This window comes from Oryx dammah, unplaced genomic scaffold (assembly GCF_014754425.2).
Source record: "Oryx dammah isolate SB20612 unplaced genomic scaffold, SCBI_Odam_1.1 HiC_scaffold_10, whole genome shotgun sequence".
Taxonomy (NCBI): domain Eukaryota; kingdom Metazoa; phylum Chordata; class Mammalia; order Artiodactyla; family Bovidae; genus Oryx; species Oryx dammah.
The window spans coordinates 57,498,870-57,521,958 of NW_024070194.1; the positions used below are offsets into that span (position 1 = coordinate 57,498,870).

Consider the following 23,089-nt stretch of genomic DNA (forward strand, 5'->3'; position numbering starts at 1 on the left):
TGTACAAACTAGAATATAAAGCAAACTCTCCTTTAAAAAGAAATACTGTAAAACGTATAGCTGCTGTGACCACAAGTAATAGGGAAATATCACGCAAGGCGCTTTGAAAAAAACCTTTGATATTTCAAAGTGTATAAATACATAGATTTCACCTCTGCAGTGGGCACCCCTGTAGAGCACTGTGGAAACACATTTCCCATTTCATAATGAAAGGCTATGGAAAAATAGAACTCTTTTGAAGACTTCTTTTTGGAATACTTCTCAAACACTATTAAGAACTGTGTTAACCCATCTTTTTAAAATTTAAAAGATATTTTTCTTTCTTTTTTCTTGATGTAATCTCTCTCAAGAAATGTTCAACATCTGTAGCCTTTTTTCTCAACAAATCTTCTCTATAAAGTGTGTCCAATCCTGTAGTCATTTTTATCTTAACATGGAAATAAACCCTTTTGTCCTCTGGAAATTTACAAGATTGTACTTTGAAGGCTTATTATGAAGGTATCATTATATAAGACAGTTCTAACTCCCTCATAAATCTAAATGTATAGCCATGCTTTTTAAGGACTACATTTTCTTTCTTTTTTGTAATCAGTAATTTTAAATTATGCCACGCTTGATCTCTGGCTCAGCTCAGCTCAGCTCAGTTGCTCAGTTGTGTCCCACTCTTTGCGACCCCATGAATCGCAACACGCCAGGCCTCCCTGTCCATCACCAACTCCTGGAGTTCACTCAAACTCATGTCTATCGAGTCAGTGATGCCATCCAGCCATCACATCCTCTGCCGTCGCCTTCTCCTCCTGCCCGCAATCCATCCCAGCATCAGGGTCTTTTCCAAGGAGTGAACTCTTCGCATGAGGTGGCCAAAGTACTGGAGTTTCAGCTTCAGCATCAGTCCTTCCAATGAACAACACCCAGGACTGATTTCCTTTAGAATGGACTAGTTGGATCTCCTTGCAGTCCAAGGGACTCTCAAGAGTCTTCTCTAACACCACAGTTCAAAAGCATCAATTCTTCGGCACTCAGCTTTCTTCACAGTCCAACTCTCACTGGAAAAACCATAGCCTTGACTAGACAGATATTTGTTGGCAAAGTAATGTCTCTGCTTTTCAATATGCTATCTAGGTTGGTCATAACTTTCCTTCCAAGGAGTAAGCGTCTTTTAATTTCATGGCTGCAGTCACCATCTGCAGTGATTTTGGAGCCCCCCAAAATAAAGTCAGACACTGTTTCCACTGTTTCCTCATCTATTTCCCATGGAATGATGGGACTGGATGCCATGATCTTCATTTTTTGAATGCTGTGTTTTAAGCCAGCTTTTCACTCTCCTCTTTCACTTTCATCAAGAGACTGTTTAGTTCCTCTTCACTTTCTGCCATAAGGGTGGTGTCATCTGCATATCTGAGGTTATTGATATTTCTCCCGGCAATCTTGATTCTAGCTTGTGTTTCTTCCAGCCCAGCATTTCTCATGATGTACTCTGCATATAAGTTAAATAAGCAGGGTGACAACATACAGCCTTGAAGTACTCCTTGTCCTATTTGGAAACAGTCTGTTGTTCCCATGTCCAGTTCTAACTGTTGCTTCCTGACCTGCATATAGGTTTCTCAAGAGGCAGGTCAGGTGGTCTGGTATTCCTATCTCTTTCAGAATTTTGCACAGTTTATTGTGATCCACACAGTCAAAGGCTTTGGCATAGTCAATAAAGCAGAAATAGATGTTTTTCTGGAACTCTCTTGCTTTTTTTGATGATCCAGTGGATGTTGGCAATTTGATCTCTGGTTCCTCTGCCTTTTCTAAAACCAGCTTGAACATCTGGAAGTTCACGGTTCACATATTGTTGAAGCCTGGCTTGGAGATTTTTGAGCATTACTTTACTAGCATGTGAGATGAGTGCAGTTGTGCGGTAGTTTGAGCATTCTTTGGCATTGCCTTTCTTTGGGATTGGAATGAAAACTGACCTTTTCCAGTCCTGTGGCCACTGCTGAGTTTTCCAGATTTGCTGGCATATTGAGTGCAGCACTTTCACAGCATCATCTTTCAGGATTTGAAATAACTCAACTGGAATTCCATTACCTACACTAGCTTTGTTTGTAGTGATGCTTTCTTTCTAAGGCCCACTTGACTTCACATTCCAGGATGTCTGGCTCTAGGTAAGTGATCACCCCATCGCGATTATCTTGGTGATCTTTTTTGTACTGTTTTTCTAGGACTTCCAATACCATGTTAAATAAAAGTGTCAAGAGTGGGCATCTTTGTTTTATTCCTGATCTTAGAAGAAAAACTTTTAGCTTTTTACCATTGAGTATGATGTTAGCTATGGGATTGTCATATTTGACCTTTATTATGTTGAGGTATGTTTCCTCTATGTGTACCTTGTGGAGAGTTTTTTAATCATAAATGGAAGCTGAATTTTATCATGCTTTCTCTATATCAGTTGAGGTGCTCATATGATTTTTATCATTTATTTTATTAATGTAGCATATCACATGGACTGATTTGTGGATGTTGCACCCTTAGAATAAATCCCACTTGATTACAGTACCGGCATACCTTGTCTTATTGTACTTCGTTTTATTGTGCTTCACAGACATTGAGATTTTTACAAACTGAAAGTTTGTCATAACCCTGCACTATCATATGATGGTTAGCATTTTTTAGCAATATAGTATTTTTTATTAAAGTATTTGTTTTTTAAGACATAATGCTATTGCACACTTAATAGGCTATGATATAGTGTGCATGTGGGTGCTCAGTCGTTCAGTCATGTCCAACTCTGTGACCCCATCAGGCTCCTCTGTCCATGGAATTCTCCAGGCAAGAATACTGGAATGGGTTGTCATTTCCTCCTCCCTAGATCCCGACCCAGGGTGGCTTTTTGTTGTATTGAAGTGGTCTGGAACCAAGCCTGATATATCTCCAAATTATGTTTGTATATGTTCTTTTAATGGGTTGTAAAATTCTGTTTGCTAATATTTTGTTGAGGACTTTTGCATTTATGTTCCAAGGGATATTGGCCTATCATTTTCTTTTTGTGTGGCACCATGATCTGATGTTGGAACAAGGATCATGCCATCCTCATAAAATGAGTATGAAAGAGTTCCACTCTCTTCTGTCTTTTGAAGAGTTTGAGAAGGATTGGTAAAATAATTCTTTGAGTGTTTGGTAGAATCCACTGTCTGGTCTTGAACTTTTTATTTGTTAGGAGGTTTTTGGTTACTAATTTAATTTTCTTACTAGTAATTGGTCTATCCAGATTTTCTCTTTCTTCATGATTCAGCCTTGGTATGTTGTATGCTTCTGACAATTTATCTGTTTCTCCTAAGCTGTCCATTATGCTGGCATATAATTGTTCATAGTAGACAACATGATTCTTTGTATTTCCGTGGTATCGATTATAATATCTCCACTTTTATTTTTGATTTTATTTATTTGAGTCATTTTTTTTTCTTGGTGACTCTAGCTAGAGCTGTGTTAAATTTGTTGATCCTTTCAAATAACCTGTCATTATTTCACTGATCTTTTCTACTGTCTTTTTAGTCTGTATTTTATTTGTTTATGCTCTAATCTTTGTTATTGCCTTCTACTAAATTTGGGCTTTGTTCTTCTTTTTCTGGTTCCTAGAGGTGTAATGTTAGGTTGTTTATTTGGGATTGTTCTTGTTTCTTGAGGTAGGCATTTATTACTATGAACTTCCATTTTTGAATTGTCTTTGCTGAATCTTATAAATATTAGTATATTTCCATTTTAGTTTGACTCAAGGTATTTTTAAACTTCTCTTTTGATTTCTTCTTTGACTCATTGGTTGTTCAGTATCATGTTGTTTAATCTCCACCTATTCATGAATTTTCTAATTTTTTTCATATGGTTGGTTTCTAGTTTCATACCACTGTGATCAGAAAATATATTTGATATGATTTCAGTCCTCTTAAATTTATTAAGACTTGATTTGTGACCTAATATACAATATATTCTGGAGAATATTCTATGTACACTTGAGAAGAGTGTGCTTTTTGAGTCATTTGGATGGAAAATTTTTTACATTTCTGTAAAAATCCATCTGACATAACCTATCATTTAAAGTCAATGCTTCCTTACTGATTTTCTGTCTGGATGATCTATTCATTAATGGAAGTAGGGTATTAAAAGTCCCCTACTATAATCACAGTGCTGTCTGTTTTTTACTTTAAATTTGTAATATTTGCTTTGTATATTATGATGCTCCTATGTTAGGCTTTCCTTGTGGCTCAGCTGGTAAAGAATCTGCCTGCAATGTGGAAAATCTGGGTTCAATCTCTGGGTTGGGAAGATCCCCTGGAGAAGGGAAAGGCTACCCACTCCAGTGTTCTGGCCTGGAGAAATCCATGGACAGTATAGTCCATGGCGTCGCAAAGAGTCGGACACAACTGAGTGACTTTCATTTCACTCACGTCACATGTTGAGCACATAAATATTTACAGATGTTATATACTTTTGTTGTATCAACTGCTTTATCGTTATGTAATGCCCTTTTTCTCTTATTACAGTCTTACTTTTAAAGTCAGATTTTTCTGACATAAATATATCTACCCCCAACTTCCTTTTGGTTTACATTTGAATGAGATATCTTTTTCCATCTGTGTGTCAGTGATCATAATTTCGAGGCAATATTCCATTTTGTTTTATTTTCCATTTTTATGTAAGTAACATGATTGGTGTACCCATTGTGAACAATAGAAATTATTAAGTTATAAAATTTCATTGCATGAGTTCAATTAGTTTGATCATTTTGTCAGTGGGGCTTCTAGTACATTGTGATAAGAAATAATAACTAAGCAGAGATGGAAATAACCATTGTTGTTCCTAAAGAGATTCCTAATTTTGAATTTGTTGTTTTCTGAGAACATTAAACATTAACTGCCTTATTGAATTGGTGGCTCAGATGGTAAAGAATCTGCCTGCAATGCAGGAGACCTGGGTTAATCCCAAGTTGGGAAGATCCCCTGGAGGAGGGCATGGCAACCCACTCCAATATTCTTGCCTGGAGAATCCCCATGAACAGAGCCACCTGGTGGGCTGCAGTCCATGGGATCGTAAAGAGTTGGGTTTGACTGAGCGACTAAGCGCACACACATACCTTATTGAATTAGCATGACATCTGAGTCATTTGTAGAAGAGATTAATGGGAAGTATAGATCTCTTAACTATGTGGAAGAAGAATTCTTCCTGTTATTGAAAACACATAAAAGATCATCTCCTGTTAATTTGAATTTCATCATTTTATACCATTCCATTTAGGCGGATACAAGAAAACATGTCCATGTATGTCAGAATCTAGTGTTTTGATGATTTCTCTGTTGAACTAAAATTTTTATAAGAAATAATTTTCTGTTCAAAAACATTTTTTTTTTGCTTGAGGATATCAGTTCTCAGTTGTTTTTACCAAAGCATTTGCTAAAAGCTTAGTTTCATACTACTCATAATTCCACATACATGTAGTTGATGGTAAAAACAAGTACAGTAAGATTAAAAACAAAGAAAATAAATACTCCCAATGGGAATTGAGCACACAATCAAGGACAGGGTTTGGCCTCTATACAGTCTGTTTTGTTACTATGGCCAAGAACTTGATAAACACATATCATTTTTTAGTTATTTTTGGCAGTTTTCTTTACCTGTTTACATTTTTCCTCCCAGTGCAATTTTCTTTGTGATATACTCTGCTCCTGTGGTTTGCTTTGGTATATACAGTTTTCTTTACCATTTGCAGGGGCTGAAAAAGAACTGGGAAGAGGTGCATAAGGAGTTTCAGTCCCTCTCAGTCTTCATTGACTCCATACCAAAGAAAATTCGCAAGCAGAAGCTGGAAGAAGAGATGAAGCAGCTGGAGCATGACATTGGTGTCCTCGAAAAGCACAAAGTCATTTATATTGCTAATAAGAAATAGTGGACTTTTAAAAATAAAATCAAAAAATAAAATAAAATAAAATCATTTTAGCACATAGAAAAAAACACAGAAAACATAAAAATGAAACCATAAGTTTTTTCAAGGAGGAAAATACTATGAAGAATAGAAAAAGTCTTTACCAAAATGCATAGGCAGTGTTTAAAAAATAATTGGATTATCTACTTACATAGAGAACAAAAAAATTTTTTTACTAGCTTGTAACCTGATTAAAGTTTGCTTTTAGATTTTCCAGTTCTATAGCATAATTCATTATAATTATGTATTTGTTAAAGATAAACATTCATTTCTGGGCCCTGAAAAAGTCAGCACTCAGAACTCCACATTTTTTTCTTCACTGTATTAATGCAAGAAACACAAGGTTAAAAACTGTAAAGTATTTTGAATTAGAAATAACTGTGTACTCTGTGTACTTTTACTACTCTGAAGTGTTTTCGACGTATTGTTCCAGAGATCCACAAATTACATGTATTCTCTGGTAGCCTATGTCATTTGCAGCTATTCACACCTATTAATATTTTCAATATCCATAATGTTATATAGGCTGACAAGTTTACATTTGAAGGAAGAAAAATTAAGAAAATAACATAAAATCAAGGAGAAAACTTATAAATTGCATCACTGAGGATTGTTAAAGAGAATCACCTTCTTTCTGACATTCGACTTTCAAAACCTCCTATTCTAGGTGCCTTATATTCCATAATTTACTATATGTATTTCACTAATATAATATGGGATATTACTTTTACTTGCTGGCTTTCTCTATTTTGTGAATTCTAATATTTCTATTTGTAAGGTTACATAATGTATTAAGCAATAAGTTTATGTAAGTAGAGCTGTCTTCAACTCAAAATAAATGAGCCTATAAGTATCCAAGAAGGAAAAGATTATTTTATGAAATTTTAAATTATAGAAATTTGGTAAACTATATGACATTACAAAATATCAGAGCAATAACAATTTCTACTACTTACACTGATTTTTATTCTACAGACAACACGGGGGGGAAATGACAATTTTTTTCAAGCTTTTTCACAAGCACAGAATTTGGGGGCATTGTAGAAAAGCTTACTTTAGTTAAAAATTTTTATATACAAATATTTTTGAAAACTCACTGTAAATTTTTTGTCACATCTGTGTATAGGCATCATTTCTTTATTCCTATTACCTTAGGACAGATGTTAAATATATATATAGCTGACCTTTTAACCATACAGGAGCTAGGGGCACTGATCCTCCACCCAGTTGAAAATCTGCATATAACTTATAGTCACCTTTTGTCTACTTGGTTCCCCCATGTTCATGGTTTTGTACCGTCAGAGTTAACCAACCACAGATCATGTAGTACCATAGTGATTACTATGGAAAAGAATCCACATGTAAGTGGACCCACACAGTTCAAACTCGTGTCATTCAAGGGTCAACTGTATATGATAAATTCTCACTTATCTAGAATTGTCTTCCTTTGTAAAACAATAATACTCCATTGTCTGGGGACTTTCCTGGCCATCCAGTGGTTAAGACTCTGCCCTTCTGCTGCAGGGGCCATGGGTTCAGTCCCTGTTTGGAGGAGTTCTGCATGCTGTATAGTGCAGCCAAAAACAAAAAAGAGAGAGAGAGAGAGATCTCTGTTGTCTGTATATACCACATTTTGCTTATCTATCCTTCTGTAGATGGACACTTGATCTGCTTCCAAGTTTTAGCTGTTGTAAATAATGCTGCTATGAACACGAGTGTACAAATATCTCTTCAAAACCCTGCTTTCAATTCTTTTGAGCATAAGTCCAAAAGTAGATTTGCTGAATCGTATGATTATAGTTTTAAGTTTTTGAGGACCTGCCATACTCTTTTCCATTGCTGCTATACCATTTTGTTGTTTCTAGCCGCCCCGTCATGTCCAACTCTGTGCAACCCCATAAACTGCAGCACACCAGGCCTCCCTGTCCCTCACCATCTCCTGTAGTTTGCCAAAGTTCATGTTCATTGCATCAGTGATGCTGTCCAGCCATCTCATCCTCTGATGCCCTCTTCTCCTTCTACCCTCAATCTTTCCCAGCATCAGGGACTTTTCCAATGAGTTGTCTGTTCACATCAGATGACCAAATACTGGAGCTTCATCATCAGTCCTTCCAGTGAATATTCATTTTGCCTTCCCACCAATGCTGTACAAGGGTCCCAATTTTTCCACATTCTTGCCAACACTTGTCTTTTCTGTTTCTTGGTAGTCGTCATACTACCACTCCCACTAATAGCTGGGAGGTGTTACCTCTAAATTTAGTTTTGACTTGCATTTCTCTACTGATTAGTGATGTTAAGTGTCTTTTCTTGTGCTTATTGTTGTGTGTTGTGTGTGTGTGTGTTCAGTCGTGTCTGACTCTTTGGGGACCTCATGGACTATAGCTCACCAGGCTCCTCTGTCCATGGGATTTCCCAGGCAAGAATACTGGGGTGGGTTGCCATTTCTTTCTCCAGGGGATCTTCCTGATCACAGGAATCAAACCTGTGTCTCCTGCCTTGCAGGTGGATTGTTTGCTGCTGAGCCATTTGTATATCTCCTGTGGAGAAATGTCTATTCAAGCCCTTTGCTCATTTTGTAAATTGGGTTGTTTGGTTCTCTGTTGTTGAGTTGTATGAGTTTTCTGTATATTCTGGGTATTAATCCTGGATCAGATATAAGATTTGCAAATATTTTCTTCTATGGGTTACCTTTTTACTTTATTGATAGAATCTTTTGATATACAGAAATTTTCAGTTTTCATGAAGTCAAATGTGTCTGTTTTTTCCTTTGTTACTTGTGCACTTGGTATCATATCCAAGATGGTGTCACTGCCAAATCCAAAGTTGTAAATATTTTACCTACACTTTTTTCTCCCAAGAGTTTTATTGTTTTAGGTCTTACATTTAGGTCTTTGATTCATTTTAAGCTAAGGTTTATATAAGATGTTAGATGGGATCCAGCTTCATTCTTCTGTATGTGGATATCCAGTGTTCTAACACCATTTATTGAAAAGTCTGTCCTTTCCCCATTGAGTGATCTTGGACCCCTTGTCCAGAACAATATCACCATATATGTAATGGTTTATTTCTGGGTTCTCTATTCTATTCCATTGGTCTATATGTCTGTTTTATATGGTATCACACTATTTTTATTACTGTAGCTTTGTAGTCAGTTCTTAAAATTGGAAAGTGTTGAATCTTCCAGTTTTGTTCTTTTGTGAGATAGTTTTGGTTAGTCAGAGTGCCATGAGATTCCACGTGAATTTAGGATAGTTGCTTCTATTTCTGCAAAAAGGTCAAAGGGACTTTGATAGTGATTGAATCTGTAGATTATTTTGAGTAGCATTGACTTTTTAATTAAGCCTTCCAATTCATGAACATGGGATGTGTTTCCATCTATTTTAATTTCTTTCAGCAACATATTTCAGCAATAATTTTCATTGCACAAGCCTTTTACCTCCTTGGTTAAGTTCATTCCTAAATCTATTGTATGCTATTGCAAATGGGATTGTTTTTGTAATTTCCTTTTCAGATTGTTCGTTGTTGGTCCATAGAAATACAACTCACTTTTTTGTGTTGATCTTATATTTTGTTGCTTTGCTGAGTGCATTTATTAATTATAATAGTTTTTTCTTCTGTGTGTTAAATCTTTAGAGTTTTCTACATGGACTATCCAATAATCTGCAGATAATTTTACTTTTTCCTTTCCAATTTGGATGCCTTTATGTCTTTTTCTTGCCTAATTACTCTGACTAGAACTTCCTGGGCTTCCCTGGTGGCTCAGTGGTAAAGAATTCACCTGCAGTGCCGGAGATGCAGGAGACGCAGGTTAGATCTCGGGGTCGGGAAGATCCCTTGGAGGAGGAAATGGCAACCCACTCCAGTATTCTTGCCTGGGAAATCCCATGGACAGAGGAGCCCGGCAGGCTACAGCTCATAGTGTCACGAAAGAATCGGTCATGGCAAATAAATGACAGAACTTCCTAACTCTAGTCAAACATCCCTACCTGGTTCTGGATCTTGAGGGAAAAGCTTTCAGGTTTTCATGATGATGTTCACTGTGTGTGCTAAGTCACTTCAGACTCTTTGTTACCCTATGTACCGTAGCCCACCAGGCTCCTCTGTCCATGGGATTCTCCAGGCAAGAATACTGGAGTGGGTTGCCATGCTCTCCTCCAGAGCATCTTCCCGACTCAGGGATCAAACCCTTGCCTCTTCAGTCTCCTACATTGGCAGGCGGGTTTTTTACCACTAGCACCACCTGGGAAACCCCGTTTTTAGTATATAGCTTCCATTACGTTGAGACAAGTTCCTTCTACTCCTAGTTTGTGTGTGTGTGTGTATGTTTATCCTGAAAAGGTGTTGTGAAGATCACTTTTTAAACTAAGAGATATCTCTCAAATGATCAGTGCATTCTATCCTAGTTACAAGCTATGTGGGAAGAAAAATCACAATCAAAAAGGTATCTTGGCTAGAACAGAGCAAAAAAAAATACAAAAATCTCTTCAGTTAACAAAGCTCATTCATTCTCATTCAACAAATACTGTCTGCTACAAATCAGAAACTGTTCTGGTTGCTGGGTAGAAAAGTGAACAAAATGACTATGTTGGAAGACTATAAATATAAATGCATTTATTTATACTGAAATTGAAACTAACTGAAAGAAAAAAAATAACAGGAGGCTATTTTGCAAGGGAATAAAAAAGGGGCTCTAAAGCAGATTTTATAGTTAAGAGGCTGCACTTCTGAGGATCTGACATTTAAAAATAAACTAAAGAATGAGTAAAAGTTGGGAGAGATGGAGAAGAGAAATGTTGTGGAGGGAAAAAGAATGCACATGGAGAGAATAAAATGTGTAAAGGATCTTGGATAGGAAACCCTCAACCCATAGGAGGAAGGCAGTCATTGGGGCCGGAGTGTACCTAGAGAAGGGAGAAAGATTTGGGAATTTTTTTGGTACTTTTTTTTTTTTGGTTGTGCCTCTAGATCCCCTGGAGAAGGGAAAGGCTACTCACTCCAGTATTCTGGCCTAGAGAATAGTCCATGGGGTCCCAAAGAGTCAGACACGACTGAGCAACTTTCACTTTCACTCGGCATGTGGGATCTTAGTGTCCCAACCAGGGGCCTGTGTCTCCTGCATTGGAAGCACAGTCTTAATCACTGTACCACCAGGGAAGTCCTGAGAAGGGAGGAACGTGCAAGGTGAAGATGAAGAGACAAACAGAGGCCACCGACGTGTTTTAAGTAGGGCAGTGGCACAATGCAAGAAGTATTTTTCAGTGATCACTTGCTACGTGGATTGAAGTGGAAGAATGAATGAATCTGGGGAGACTGTCATAGTCTTCCAAGTAAGAGAGATGGTGACATAGATCAAGACTTGAGTAATGAAGACAAAGAGTAGTTGGTGGCTTCCAGAAATATTGGGTTTCCCTGGTGGCTCATACGGTAAAGAGTCTACCTGCAATGCAGGAGACCCAGCTTTGACCCCTGGGTCAGGAAGATCCCCTGGAGAAGGGAAATATTTAAAAAATATTTTAAAAATATGTAACCTGATAACAGATTCAAAGAGGAAGAAGAGAGCAGTTTTAAGAATGACAGTCACATTTCTGATTTGAGCAGCTGGGCAGTGAGGGTGCCACTTTCTGAGTTGGAAAAATCTAGAGGAGCAGTAGATTGGAGGATGCTATGATAAGGAATCAAGAATAATCTTTACTATTGTTTCTTTCATTTCTTTTTCATTTATTTCTGCTTGGATCTTTATGATTTCTTTGACTAATTTTGGTTTTTTTGTGTTTTTTTTTTGTTGTTGTTGTTGTTCTTTTTCCAGTTGTTTTAGGTGTAAAGTTAGGTTGTCTATTTGATGTTTTTCTTGTTTCTTGAGGTAGGATTGTATCGCTATGAACTTCCCTCTTAGAACTGCTTTTGCTGCATCCCATAGGTTTTGAGTTGTTGTGTGTTCATTGTTATTTGTTTCTAGAAATTTTTTGATTTCTTCAGTAACCTATTGGTTATTTAGAATAAAAATAAAAGCTGGTTCTTTGAGAAGATAAACAAAATTGACAAACCTTTAGCCAGACTCATCGAGAAATAAATAGATAAAATCAACAAATCAACAAAATTAGAAATGAAAAAGGAGAGGTTATAACAGACAATGCAGAAATACAAAAGATTATAAGAGACTATTATGAACAACTATATGGCAATAAAATGGATAACCTGTAAGAAATGGACAGATTCTTAGAAAAGTTCAATCTTCCAAGACTGAACCAGGAAGAAATAGAAATTATGAACAACCCAATTACAAGCACTGAAATTGAAGCTGTGATCAAAAATCTCCCAAAAAGCAAAAGCGCAAGACCAGATGGCATCACAGGAGAATTCTATCAAACATTTAGAGAACTATTGCCTATCCTTCTTAAACTCTTTAAAAAAAATTGCAGAGGAAGGAATATTTCCAACCTCATTCTACAAGACCACCATCACCCTGACACCAATACTAGACAAAGACACATACACACAAAAAAGAATATAATTTTTGACATGTATTTTTGATAACCTTGTAACATCTAGTTAGAAGTTCAGACAGATATTTGAGTCAGAAAAGAGATCTGGGGTAGAATCATAAATCTGGAAGTTTAATAGCATATATGAGATCACCCCGGGACAAAGTAGTGAATGTGCTCTCAGCAACTCTTGCATTTAGAAGTCAGATGGGAGAACAGGAAGACACAAGGGCCACTAAGTGGCCCGAGAGGTCAGAAGAAGGAAGGAAGCCAAAAAAAAAAAAGTACCCTTCCCCCACAAAAGAATCTTGTTGTCATAGTAAAAACATACTGAGTGAGGTCATTTTTTCTTCACACATAATGTGCTTGATAACAAAGAACTGAAATTAGCCACAGACTAAGTTAATGCTAATTATCCCTAAAAATTAAAAATACTGCTTCACAAGATCGGTGTAAAAAGGCCATGCATATATTAATTTTTAAACAGTACATGCAGATATGGCCTTCAGATGCAGACTTTTTATTCTAAAGCATGCTGCATCTATAGGAAATGAGACTAGATGGGAGTTGTTTTTTTTTTAATCTGCCTTCACTTAGGCAATCAGATAAGTGTTGTCTGTGAAGCAAGAATATACACATATCTAAATGATCCTGCTGATGTGGAAAACACGTGTGGAATTTTTTTGTTATAAAACACATTCCTCTTGCTAGTCTAGGTTCGATACAGAATACAGGATGCTTGGGGCTGGTGCACTGGGATGACCCAGAGAGATGAAATGGGGAGGGTGATGGGAGGGGGGTTCAGGGTTGGGAACTCATGTACACCTGTGGTGGATTCATGTCAATGTATGGCAAAACCAATACAGTATTGTAAAGTAAAAATATAAAATTAAAAAAAAAATAAAACGCATTCCTCTCACCCCTGAACCTCTACCACCAACTTCTTTGCTGAGACATCCAGTGCTTTCAATTTTTTATGTACCTTTTCAGAAATATTTTATGAAAGCAAATGAATATATGTATGTATCTATGAATGGATATATACCAATGTGTGTATATATGTGATGTACATACATATATATATAAATGTATATATGTATATCACACAATATACACCTAATTTTATATAGTATATATACATATATCTTTCTCTCACTTTTTAAAAACTCAAGAGCACCAATAACGCTTGCCTTTTTCAGTTAATAAGCTCATTTTTATCAACATAATGTTCTTCATGGGGCTTCCCTGGTGGCTCAGTGGTAAAGAATCTACCTGCCAAGCAGGAGAGGTGGGTTTGATTCCTGGGTCAGGAAGATCCCCTGGAGAAGGAAATGACAACACATTCCAATATTCTTGCCTGGGAAATCCCATGGATAGAGCAACCTGGCGGGCTACCGTCCATGGGGTCTCAAAAGAGTCAGACACTACTTAGCAACTAAACAACCAAAACAAAGTCTTCATTCCTTTTTGTAGATATATGGCATTAAATTGCATGATTGTATATATTTTTATCAGCACTCTTTTGATAAATATTTAAGTTTTTTTCATTTGAGTTGTTTTCAATATTTCCTATTAAAAGCAATGCCTAAGTAGCTGACCATGAACATACACTATTTTACACATTCGGCTATACTTACAGAAAATCATTCCCAGGAGTGAAACAATTAGGTCAAAAGATAATAAAATTTCTAATTTTATTAGAAACTATTTTTAATTTTGCTGTGTGTGAGAGAGAGAGAGAAAATAGGTGATGTATATACATGGTCCGAAATTGGAAAATTCATAACTACCCAAAGGTGTGTAGCCAAGAATTAAGTCCTCCTTCATGCCCCATTCCTACAGCCTCTGAATCCCCCCCCCCAGGAGCAACCACTGTAACCAGACTCTTGTGTGCTTTTCAAACAGTATTCTAGGCATATGTGTATAAAATAAAAGTAACGATATATGTATCTATAGGAGAATTAGTCCAATTTGACAGATACATGTTTGTTTGTTTGTTTTTTCTGTCAAGTTGATGAGGATCAGAAGACTCTTGCCAGGACTTCCCTGGTGGTCCAGTGGCTAAGACTCCTCATTCCCAATGCAGGGGGCCTGGGTTCGATCCCTTATCAAGAAACTAGATCCCACAAGCTGCAACTAAAGATATCTCCGCAGGCTGAAACGAAGATTAAAGATTCCATGTGCCGCAACTAAGACCTGGTGCAGCCAAATAAATAATAAAAATTTAAAAAAAGGAATTCCCTGATGGTACAGTGGATAAGAATCCACCTGCCAGTGCAGGGGACATGAGTTCGACCCCTGGTCCAGGAATATCCCGCATGCCACAGAGCAACTGAACCTGTGCACCACCACTATCAAGCCTAAGTGCTGCAACTTCCGAAGTCCACGCACCTAGAGCATGTGTCCCCGACAAGAGAGGCCACTGCAATGAGAAGCCCGTCCACCAGAATGAACAGCAGCCTCAACTCTTTGCAACTAGACAAAGCCCACAAAAAGCAATGAAGACCCAGCACAGCCAGAATGAATTTTTTTAAAAAATAAACTCTTTCCAAGAGAGATATCACATAGTGGAAACACTTTGTAAGTAAGGAATAGCTTTTTCATTCTCCCGTCATTCATTACCAGCCACATGCCATCAACACTGTAGATTCCATCAAGAAAACAGAGGTTTTATTGACTTTTATTGTGTGTTCATTTTGAATGGAAGAGAGGCCACAGACATAGGAACTTGTCCTGTCCTCAGCCACACCATGCTGAATTCCCAATCTCGATTCATTGCAACCACCTGACATTTGCTTTCATCTTCCTATTGGTGGGGGTTTGTGTTGTCTACTGACTCCTGTGTTTTGTGTTTTTTCTTTTTCTTAGAAAAACACTGGAAGCTTACACATTTATAACTTTAGATTGCAGGCCATGTTTGGAGAACCTTCCTTAACACTATTCACTCCCATCTTTCTGTGCAAACTGTACTCCCCTGGCCTGAGTTCTTCTCTCGCCTAGTATCTTGTTAAAAGCAACAACGAACAGTCAACCCACCAAAATATTCTAAGATTTTACAAGCAGTCCCCCTTCAGAATGTAGCTAAGTCATGTGGTTTCTTTTCTGTGACAAGAGACAATTTTACCAGATATTTTCCCATGGGATAATGAGGGTAAACAGCTTCCCAGCCTGCCAGAGAATTTTTTCTGTCATCGCTATGCCACCCTGTTCATGACTATTAGAAGGAATTGGGCCTTTCTAGGGCTCAGAAACCTGTCAAGTCTTACCTTTCATAGGATTATCTTCCAATAATGACTTGTATCTTTTAAGTGGACATAATAACCAGATACCACTCTAATGGCAGAAAACAAAGAGGAATTAAAGAGCCTCTTGATGAGGGTGAAAGAAGACAGTGAAAAAGCCAGCTTAAAACTAATTACTCAATGGTATCCAGTCCCATCATTTCATGGCAAATAGAAGGGAAAATGTGGAAGCAACTTTCCTCTTCTTGGGCTCTAAAATCACTGTGGATGGTGACTGCAGCCATGAAATTAGGTGATTGCTTCTTGGAAGGAAAGCTATGACAAACGTAGACAGTGTATTAAAAAGCAAAGACATCACTTTGCTGATAAACATTCTTATAGTCAAGGCTATGGTCTTTCCAGTAGTCATGTTCGGATGTGAGAGTTGGACCATAAAGAAGGCAGTGCCCTGAAGAACTGATGGTTTTGAATTGTGGTGCTGAAGAGTCGGGAGTCCCTTAGGCAGCAAGGAGATCAAATCTGTCAATCCTAAAGGAAATCAATCTTGAATACTTCTTGGAAGGACTAATGTTGAAGCTGAAGCTCCAATATTTTGGTCACCTGATGTGAAGAGCCAAGTCATTGGAAAAGACCCTGATGCTGGGAAAGATTGAAGGCAGGAGGAGAAGAGGGTGACAGAGGATGAGATGGTTGGACAGCATCACCAATTCAATGGACATGAACTTGGGCAAACTCTGGGAGGTGGGGAGGAACAGGGAGGCCTGGCATTCTGCAGCCCATGGGGTTGCAAAGAGCTGGATACAACTTGCAACTCAAGGCCCCTATTCACGAATAGAGTTCAAAGTTTATTTTTGGCAAGAGAAACAACAGAACAGAGGGACCCAGAAGCTATCTACTTTCCTTTCTGTCTCCTGGCCTTTCTGAGGAACCTACAAAGGATGAACCTTTATCTTGTGCAATTCCCACATGTATGAGCTGTGCTTTTTGGACTTGTACAGGTTTCTTTTATCTTTATTGGCTTTGAGGAGACAAATTTTCTCCTGGGTAAGCTCTATGGCTGTACACAGCCAAGAGGCTAGGCTTCAGGCCCAGAGGACCCTGGAGGTCACATGTGGTTCCATCTGGACAAACACTTTACAACAAATTCCCTGGCTTCTCTTCATAATTATTGAGATGACAGGCAACTTGCCACCCACGTGGGAAGATGAAGTCCAGCACCAACACAAAAACCTTATAGGATATGGGTGGTAGAAAGAGTGAGACTGGTGATTTAGGCTTCAAATTATAACTTTATCTTTTAGAATTTGGAACACTATCTTACTATATCATTAAACTGCTGTAGTTGTTTTGTAATGCACACCAAAGCCTTTCCAGAAATCACTGTGACACACCCTTTGGGGATTTAAAATACAGTAGTAAAGCTTAAAAGAGTCTCTTTCTTCTAAGGGTATTTTATAACATAAAAAATGAAGAATGTGCCAAGGTTCCAAGTTTTCAAAATTTCTAGTTATTTCGATATTAGCCAAGCAAGTTGATGACAATTGACCCATTACTTTTAAAAGTTGAATAAAATGGAAACTTTTCATACAGTAAAAAATCTAAGCCAATCTAAGCCTTAAAGTGAATAATCCTTTTTGTGAAAAATGCATTCATCTTATGTTTCTAGTAGTATCTCATAGGTTTATTTTAAGCAATTATCTGGCAGAGATTCATCACATGACACTTTTGGTATTTTTTTAAGACTGAGGTATTTTTCATATAAAAGGAATTTAATTATATTAAATGTTCTGGTTGATATTATTATAACCCCTTTAACAAATATTGAGGTTAATTGTCTTAAAATAGTTTAAATGGTTAGATACACACTATTGATATTATGTGTAAAAGAGATAACTAATGAGAACATACTGTATAGAACAGGGAACTCTACTCAGTGTTCTGTGGTGACCTAAATGGGAAGGAAATTTAAAAAGGGAGGATATATGTATAATTTTATGTACCACTAAGGAAGGAAACAGAGAAGGCAATGGCACCCCACTCCAGGACTCTTGCCTGGAAAATCCCATGGATGCAGGAGCCTGGTGGGCTGCAGTCCATGGGGTCACTAAGAGTTGGACACGACTGAGCAACTTCACTTTCACTCTTCACTTTCATGCATTGGAGAAGGAAATGGCAGCCCACTCCAGTATTCTTGCCTTGAGAATCCCAGGAACGGGGGAGCCTGGTGGGCTGCTGTCTATGGGGTCGCACAGAGTCGGACACGACTGAAGCGACTTAGCAGCAGCAGCAGCAAGGAAGGAAAAAACCCTAACAATTAAACTGTCACAATGCTTTCTTATCACTTAGAATTTTTATTTCACACTTGGTGAAATAGCTCTTTTCACCTCAAGATGGAATTTTTTTCCCTATGTATTCACATGTGACATAAAAAGACTAAGGTTAAGGATTTTTACCATTTTCTGTGCTGTCAGTAGTGTTGCTGATACATTCCATATGAGAGGACCCCAACATTGTCTTTGAGATTTTATTTCAAGCTACTGACCCTTCTTCCGAAAGTTTTGATGATAATGGTCTTTCCTCCAATGGCAAGCATGTCCTTCAACTGATATCAAAATTTGCCACTCTGCTATTCCCATGCCTTTCTGCATACACAAAGCTTTTCATGTCCAGGACGAATAGTAGTATCAGTTCAGTTCAGTCGCTCAATCATGTCCGACTTTTTGTGACCCCATGAACTGCAGCATGCCAGGCCTCCCTGTCCATCACCAACTCCCAGAGTTCACCCAAACTCATGTCCATTAAGTCAGTGATGCCATCCAACCATCTCATCCTCTGTCGTCCCCTTCTCCTCCTGCCTTCAATCTTTCCTAGCATCATGGTCTTTTCAAATGAGTCAGCTCTTCACATCAGGTGGCCAAAGTATTGGAGTTTCAGCTTCAACATCAGTCCTTCCAATGAACACCCAGGACTGATCTTTAGGATGGCCTGGTGGGATCTCCTTGAAGGCAAGGGACTCTCAAGAGTCTTCTTCAATACCACAGTTCAAAAGCATCAATTCTTCGGCGCTCAGCCTTCAATATAGTCCAACTCTCACAACCATACATGACTACTGGAAAAACCATAGCCTTGACTAGATGGACCTTTGTTGACAAAGTAATGTCTCTGCTTTTGAATATGCTGTCTAGGTTGGTCATAACTTTCCTTCCAAGGAGTACATGTCTTTTAATTTCACGGCTGCAATCACCATCTGCAGTGATTTTGGAGCCCAAAAATTAAAGTCAGCCACTGTTTCCACTGTTTCCCCATCTATTTCCCATGAAGTGATGGGACCGGATGCCATGATCTTCGTTTTCTGAATGTTGAGCTTTAAACCAACTTTTTCACTCTCCACTTTCACTTTCATCAAGAGGCTTTTTAGTTCCTCTTCACTTTCTGCCATAAGGGTGGTGTCATCTGCATATCTGAGGTTATTGATATTTCTCCCGGCAATCTTGATTCTAGCTTGTGCTTCATCCAGCCAGGCATTTCTCATGATGTACTCTGCATATAAGTTAAATAAGCAGGGTGACAATATACAGCCTTGAAGTACTCCTTGTCCTATTTGGAAACAGTCTGTTGTTCCATGTCCAGTTCTAACTGTTGCTTCCTGACCTGCATAAAGGTATCTCAAGAGGCAGGTCAGGTGGTCTGGTATTCCCATCTCTTTCAGAATTTTCCACAGTTTATTGTGATCCACACAGTCAAAGGCTTTGGCATAGTCAATAAAGCAGAAATAGATGCTTTTCTGGAACTCTCTTGCTTTTTTTGATGATCCAGTGGATGTTGGCAATTTGATCTCTGGTTCCTCTGCCTTTTCTAAAACCAGCTTGAACATCTTTTTCACGGTTCACATATTGCTGAAGCCTGGCTGGAGAATTTGAGCATTACTTTACTAGCATGTGAGATGAGTGCAATTGTGCAATTGTAAACATCAGTTAAACTCAACAAATATACAGTCAACAATGGACAGAACTCAGTTGAAGTAATGACCAAGTTTGCTTGTGTATGTATAATGAAACGTTAAAACTGCACCTGGTTGACAATGACTACGAGATAGCATGAGTTCTAAGGCAGCCTCATTTCAGAGATGTTCAGATGTGAAAACTATGCATCTTATTATTATTATTATTATTTTACTTTTTGGCTGCACCGTGCAACATGTGATATCTTCATTCCCTGACCAGGGATTGAACCCACATCCCCTGCATTGGAAGTGTGGAGTCTTAACCACTGGACTGCCAGGGAAGTCTTGAAAATATATATCTTAAAATAGATGTAATATAGTAGTAGTCCTTCTACTAAAACATCCCCCATTTCCTAGATTTTACCTTTCTTTTAAAACCTAGCCCAAATCCAGCTCATTGTAGAGGCATCCACAAATATTACACCACTCAATATATCACATTGCCCACAGAACCCTATGTATCCACTTACACAGTGGTATATCACATTTGCTCTCTTTTTCAAAATAAACTCTTAGGAACCAGGCTGTAAGAATCCTCTTTGATATTGCTTAGCATGGCTTTCAGCTAAGACCTGGGGTGATGCCCTCCAGGGAAATTCAAGGAGCATAAAAAAGCAGTGGACATAAAAGTGCCCACTTTGATGGTTAGTTTAGCAAACTTACAGTTTGATCATTGAATGTGCAAACATTTCCCCTTATATTATAGCTCTTATCCTCACCCTGTAACACTTCCCTATTAAATCCACAATCTGTTTGGGTTTGACTTCCAACCAATGCTTAATTTGTGTAGCTTAGATATTTCTGTGGAAATTTCCTACCATGATTACTCTACCATCTAACAGAGGAAGAGTTCTGTTCCTATGGTAACTGTTGTAGAACAGTGCATACTTACTATACCTCTAAAATATGCAGCCATCCTTATGGGAATACACACCATCTTGAAAGGATTTTTCCCCTGCAATAAACATTGATTCCTGCCCCGCCTCCACACACACATTTTCACCTGATTTCAAAATAAAACTTTGTAAGAATTGCTAAGGAATAGTTTGAGGAGATGAGAACCATGAATGAGTTGGGCCCCTGCAGCTGTCATGGGAGAGCAACACAGTCCTCGAGTGGATTCTGGGAACATGTACCCAGTCCCTCAAAGGCTGTATTTCTCCTAGACTCTGTTTTCCATGTATCATCATGTTTTCTGTGTTTGAGACGTTGCTATGCAAAATGATATAAAAGAGTGTTTTTTTTTTTTTTCCTAAGGCAATCAAGCTCAGCAAATGCAAGTTTAGAATGATGCAAAAGTTTCTCAGAAAAAGTTTAGAATTCCTTGAGGAATGATCTAAGAATGTTCATGATAAGAAAGAATAAATGTTGATAATGGCCTGAAATGTCATTCCACATAGTAGTTAATCAGTTCCAGGGTTTCTGAAACTATTGGTATTGCTTAAGCCACAATTTTAAGAAGGTTTTTTACTTGCATTTTTGCAAGCAGGAGACTTTCTCCGTCTTTTTTCTTCAAATTCATTAGCCTTAGGACCTCCCTGGTGGTCCAGTGGTAAAGAATCCACTCTTCCACTGCAGGGGGTGCAGGTTCAATCCCTGGACAGAGAACTAAGATCCTGCATGGCTCATGATGGAGCCAAAAAAAAAAAAAAAATTAATTAGCCTCTCTGCTACAGGGACTTCCCTGGTGGTCCAATGGCTAAGACTCCACATTCCCAATGTAGGGGGCCCAACTGAAGGAGTTAGAAGGCACCTAAGTTGGTAGGGCAGCATAGGGGACTGATAAAAAGAGGTGGATGTGCAGTTACACCATTCACAGCAGGTCCAGGGGGAGCCTGGACAGCAGAGGAGTTTACGAAGGATCTTAGCTGCTTGATGAGTGAGGAGGTGTCAGCATCTGTGTAAAGAGGTTGGCAGAGGACATAGAAGGTGTTTCCTGCTTCTGAGTTTGCCATGCTAGCCCTCAAACCCTCGTTTTTGTGCCATCTCAGATCTCATGGACAGGAACACTTCAGAAAACCCCATTTTATGCTTTGTTTTCCTTGTTCATCAGCCCTGGCCAGAAAAGGATCATTGTCAGAGAGAAAGAAAACAGAGTTTTTCTTCTTCATGGACCTGGGAAAACCTTGCTCCCTATATCTGGATAAGAAGGAAGAAGGAATGGAAGCTTAAGATCTTAATAGCATATTGATTTAAAAATCTACCAGGAAACATTTTCCACCAATATTTTCCACACTTTTGGTGTCCAGTGATGATGTAACTGATGACCAGAAATACCAGAAGCCAGGTCTCTGGTTAAAATATTTTTTAAAAATTACTTTATCACTTATATATATAAGAAAATGTATCACTTTACATTTTCTTATATATATATATATATATTTAATTAATCAGTTAATTTATTTGGCTGTGTTGGGTCTTAGCTGCCACACACAGGATCTTCATTGCATCATGCAGGGTCTTTCCTTTTGGTGCACAGACTCTCCTGTTACGGTGCTCAAACTCCAAAGTGTGGGCTAAGTAGTTGTGGCACACAGCTTAGTTGCTCCATGGCATGTGGGATCTTAGTTCCCTGACCAGGGATCAAACCTGGGTCCCCTGCATTGCAAGGAGGGTTCTTAACTACTGGACCACCAGGGAAGGCCCTCTTATATTTTTAGGCTGCAGCTAATTTATTTCAGTCTTGGGCATGTGAAGCCATGATTATTTGGTCAACTGGGAGGTATATATATATACATATATATATATGTATATATATATACATAAACACATCTATTTCTATATATGTATATATGTTATATATATACACATCTATCTATATCTCTCTATATATATCTTTATATATATTAACTATATATCTCTGTGTATATATATATAGATGTATATATATATATAACATATATATACACATATATAAAAATAGATATTTCACACAAAAGTATATATATAGATGTCACTACTATCCAAATAAAGGCATAAAGGAGGGTCAGGATCATAGTGAGACTGAGAAAATTCTCTTGTAAAATTTTTGTTCAACAATCTAAATGTAGAATTAAGCAAAGAGCAACACAATGAGAAATACTAGGGCTTAACCAAAAGAAAGAAAAGACAGAATTCATGATCTTTCATGCCTTACCTCCATGGCGAGTATTCAGCTCATTTGGAGGTTTATTCCCCTTTGTAAGAGCCAAAGTCTTTCATCATTTCTGGGCATAGCAACCCTCAGAGGCAGACCAGGTGGTACCAGCTGCACATGATGAAAGAAATCACACGCTTTCATTGTGCAGAGTAATGACAGAGGAATGGGCAGTCCAGACCAGCTGGATCCACTTCACTCTTTCAAGTGTGCATGCACACACATACACATACAGAGCAGAAAAAGAAGACTCTGAATTTGTAGAGG

General features: G+C 38.1%; 1 protein-coding gene across 2 annotated transcripts in view; it reads left to right on the top strand.

Moving 5' to 3' along the window:
• The window catches only part of ENKUR (enkurin, TRPC channel interacting protein), a 32,851-nt gene extending 26,034 nt beyond the window's left edge, over positions 1 to 6,817 (top strand). The window contains exon 5 of one of the 2 annotated variants that reach the window (XM_040248555.1): positions 5,747 to 6,817. In XM_040248555.1, the coding sequence (XP_040104489.1) occupies positions 5,747 to 5,923 (177 nt within the window). In that variant the 3' untranslated portion in view covers positions 5,924 to 6,817. The remainder of the gene's footprint in view (positions 1 to 5,746) is intronic. The other variant, XM_040248556.1, reaches the window with a different exon arrangement.
• Positions 6,818 to 23,089: the final 16,272 nt, after the last annotated feature.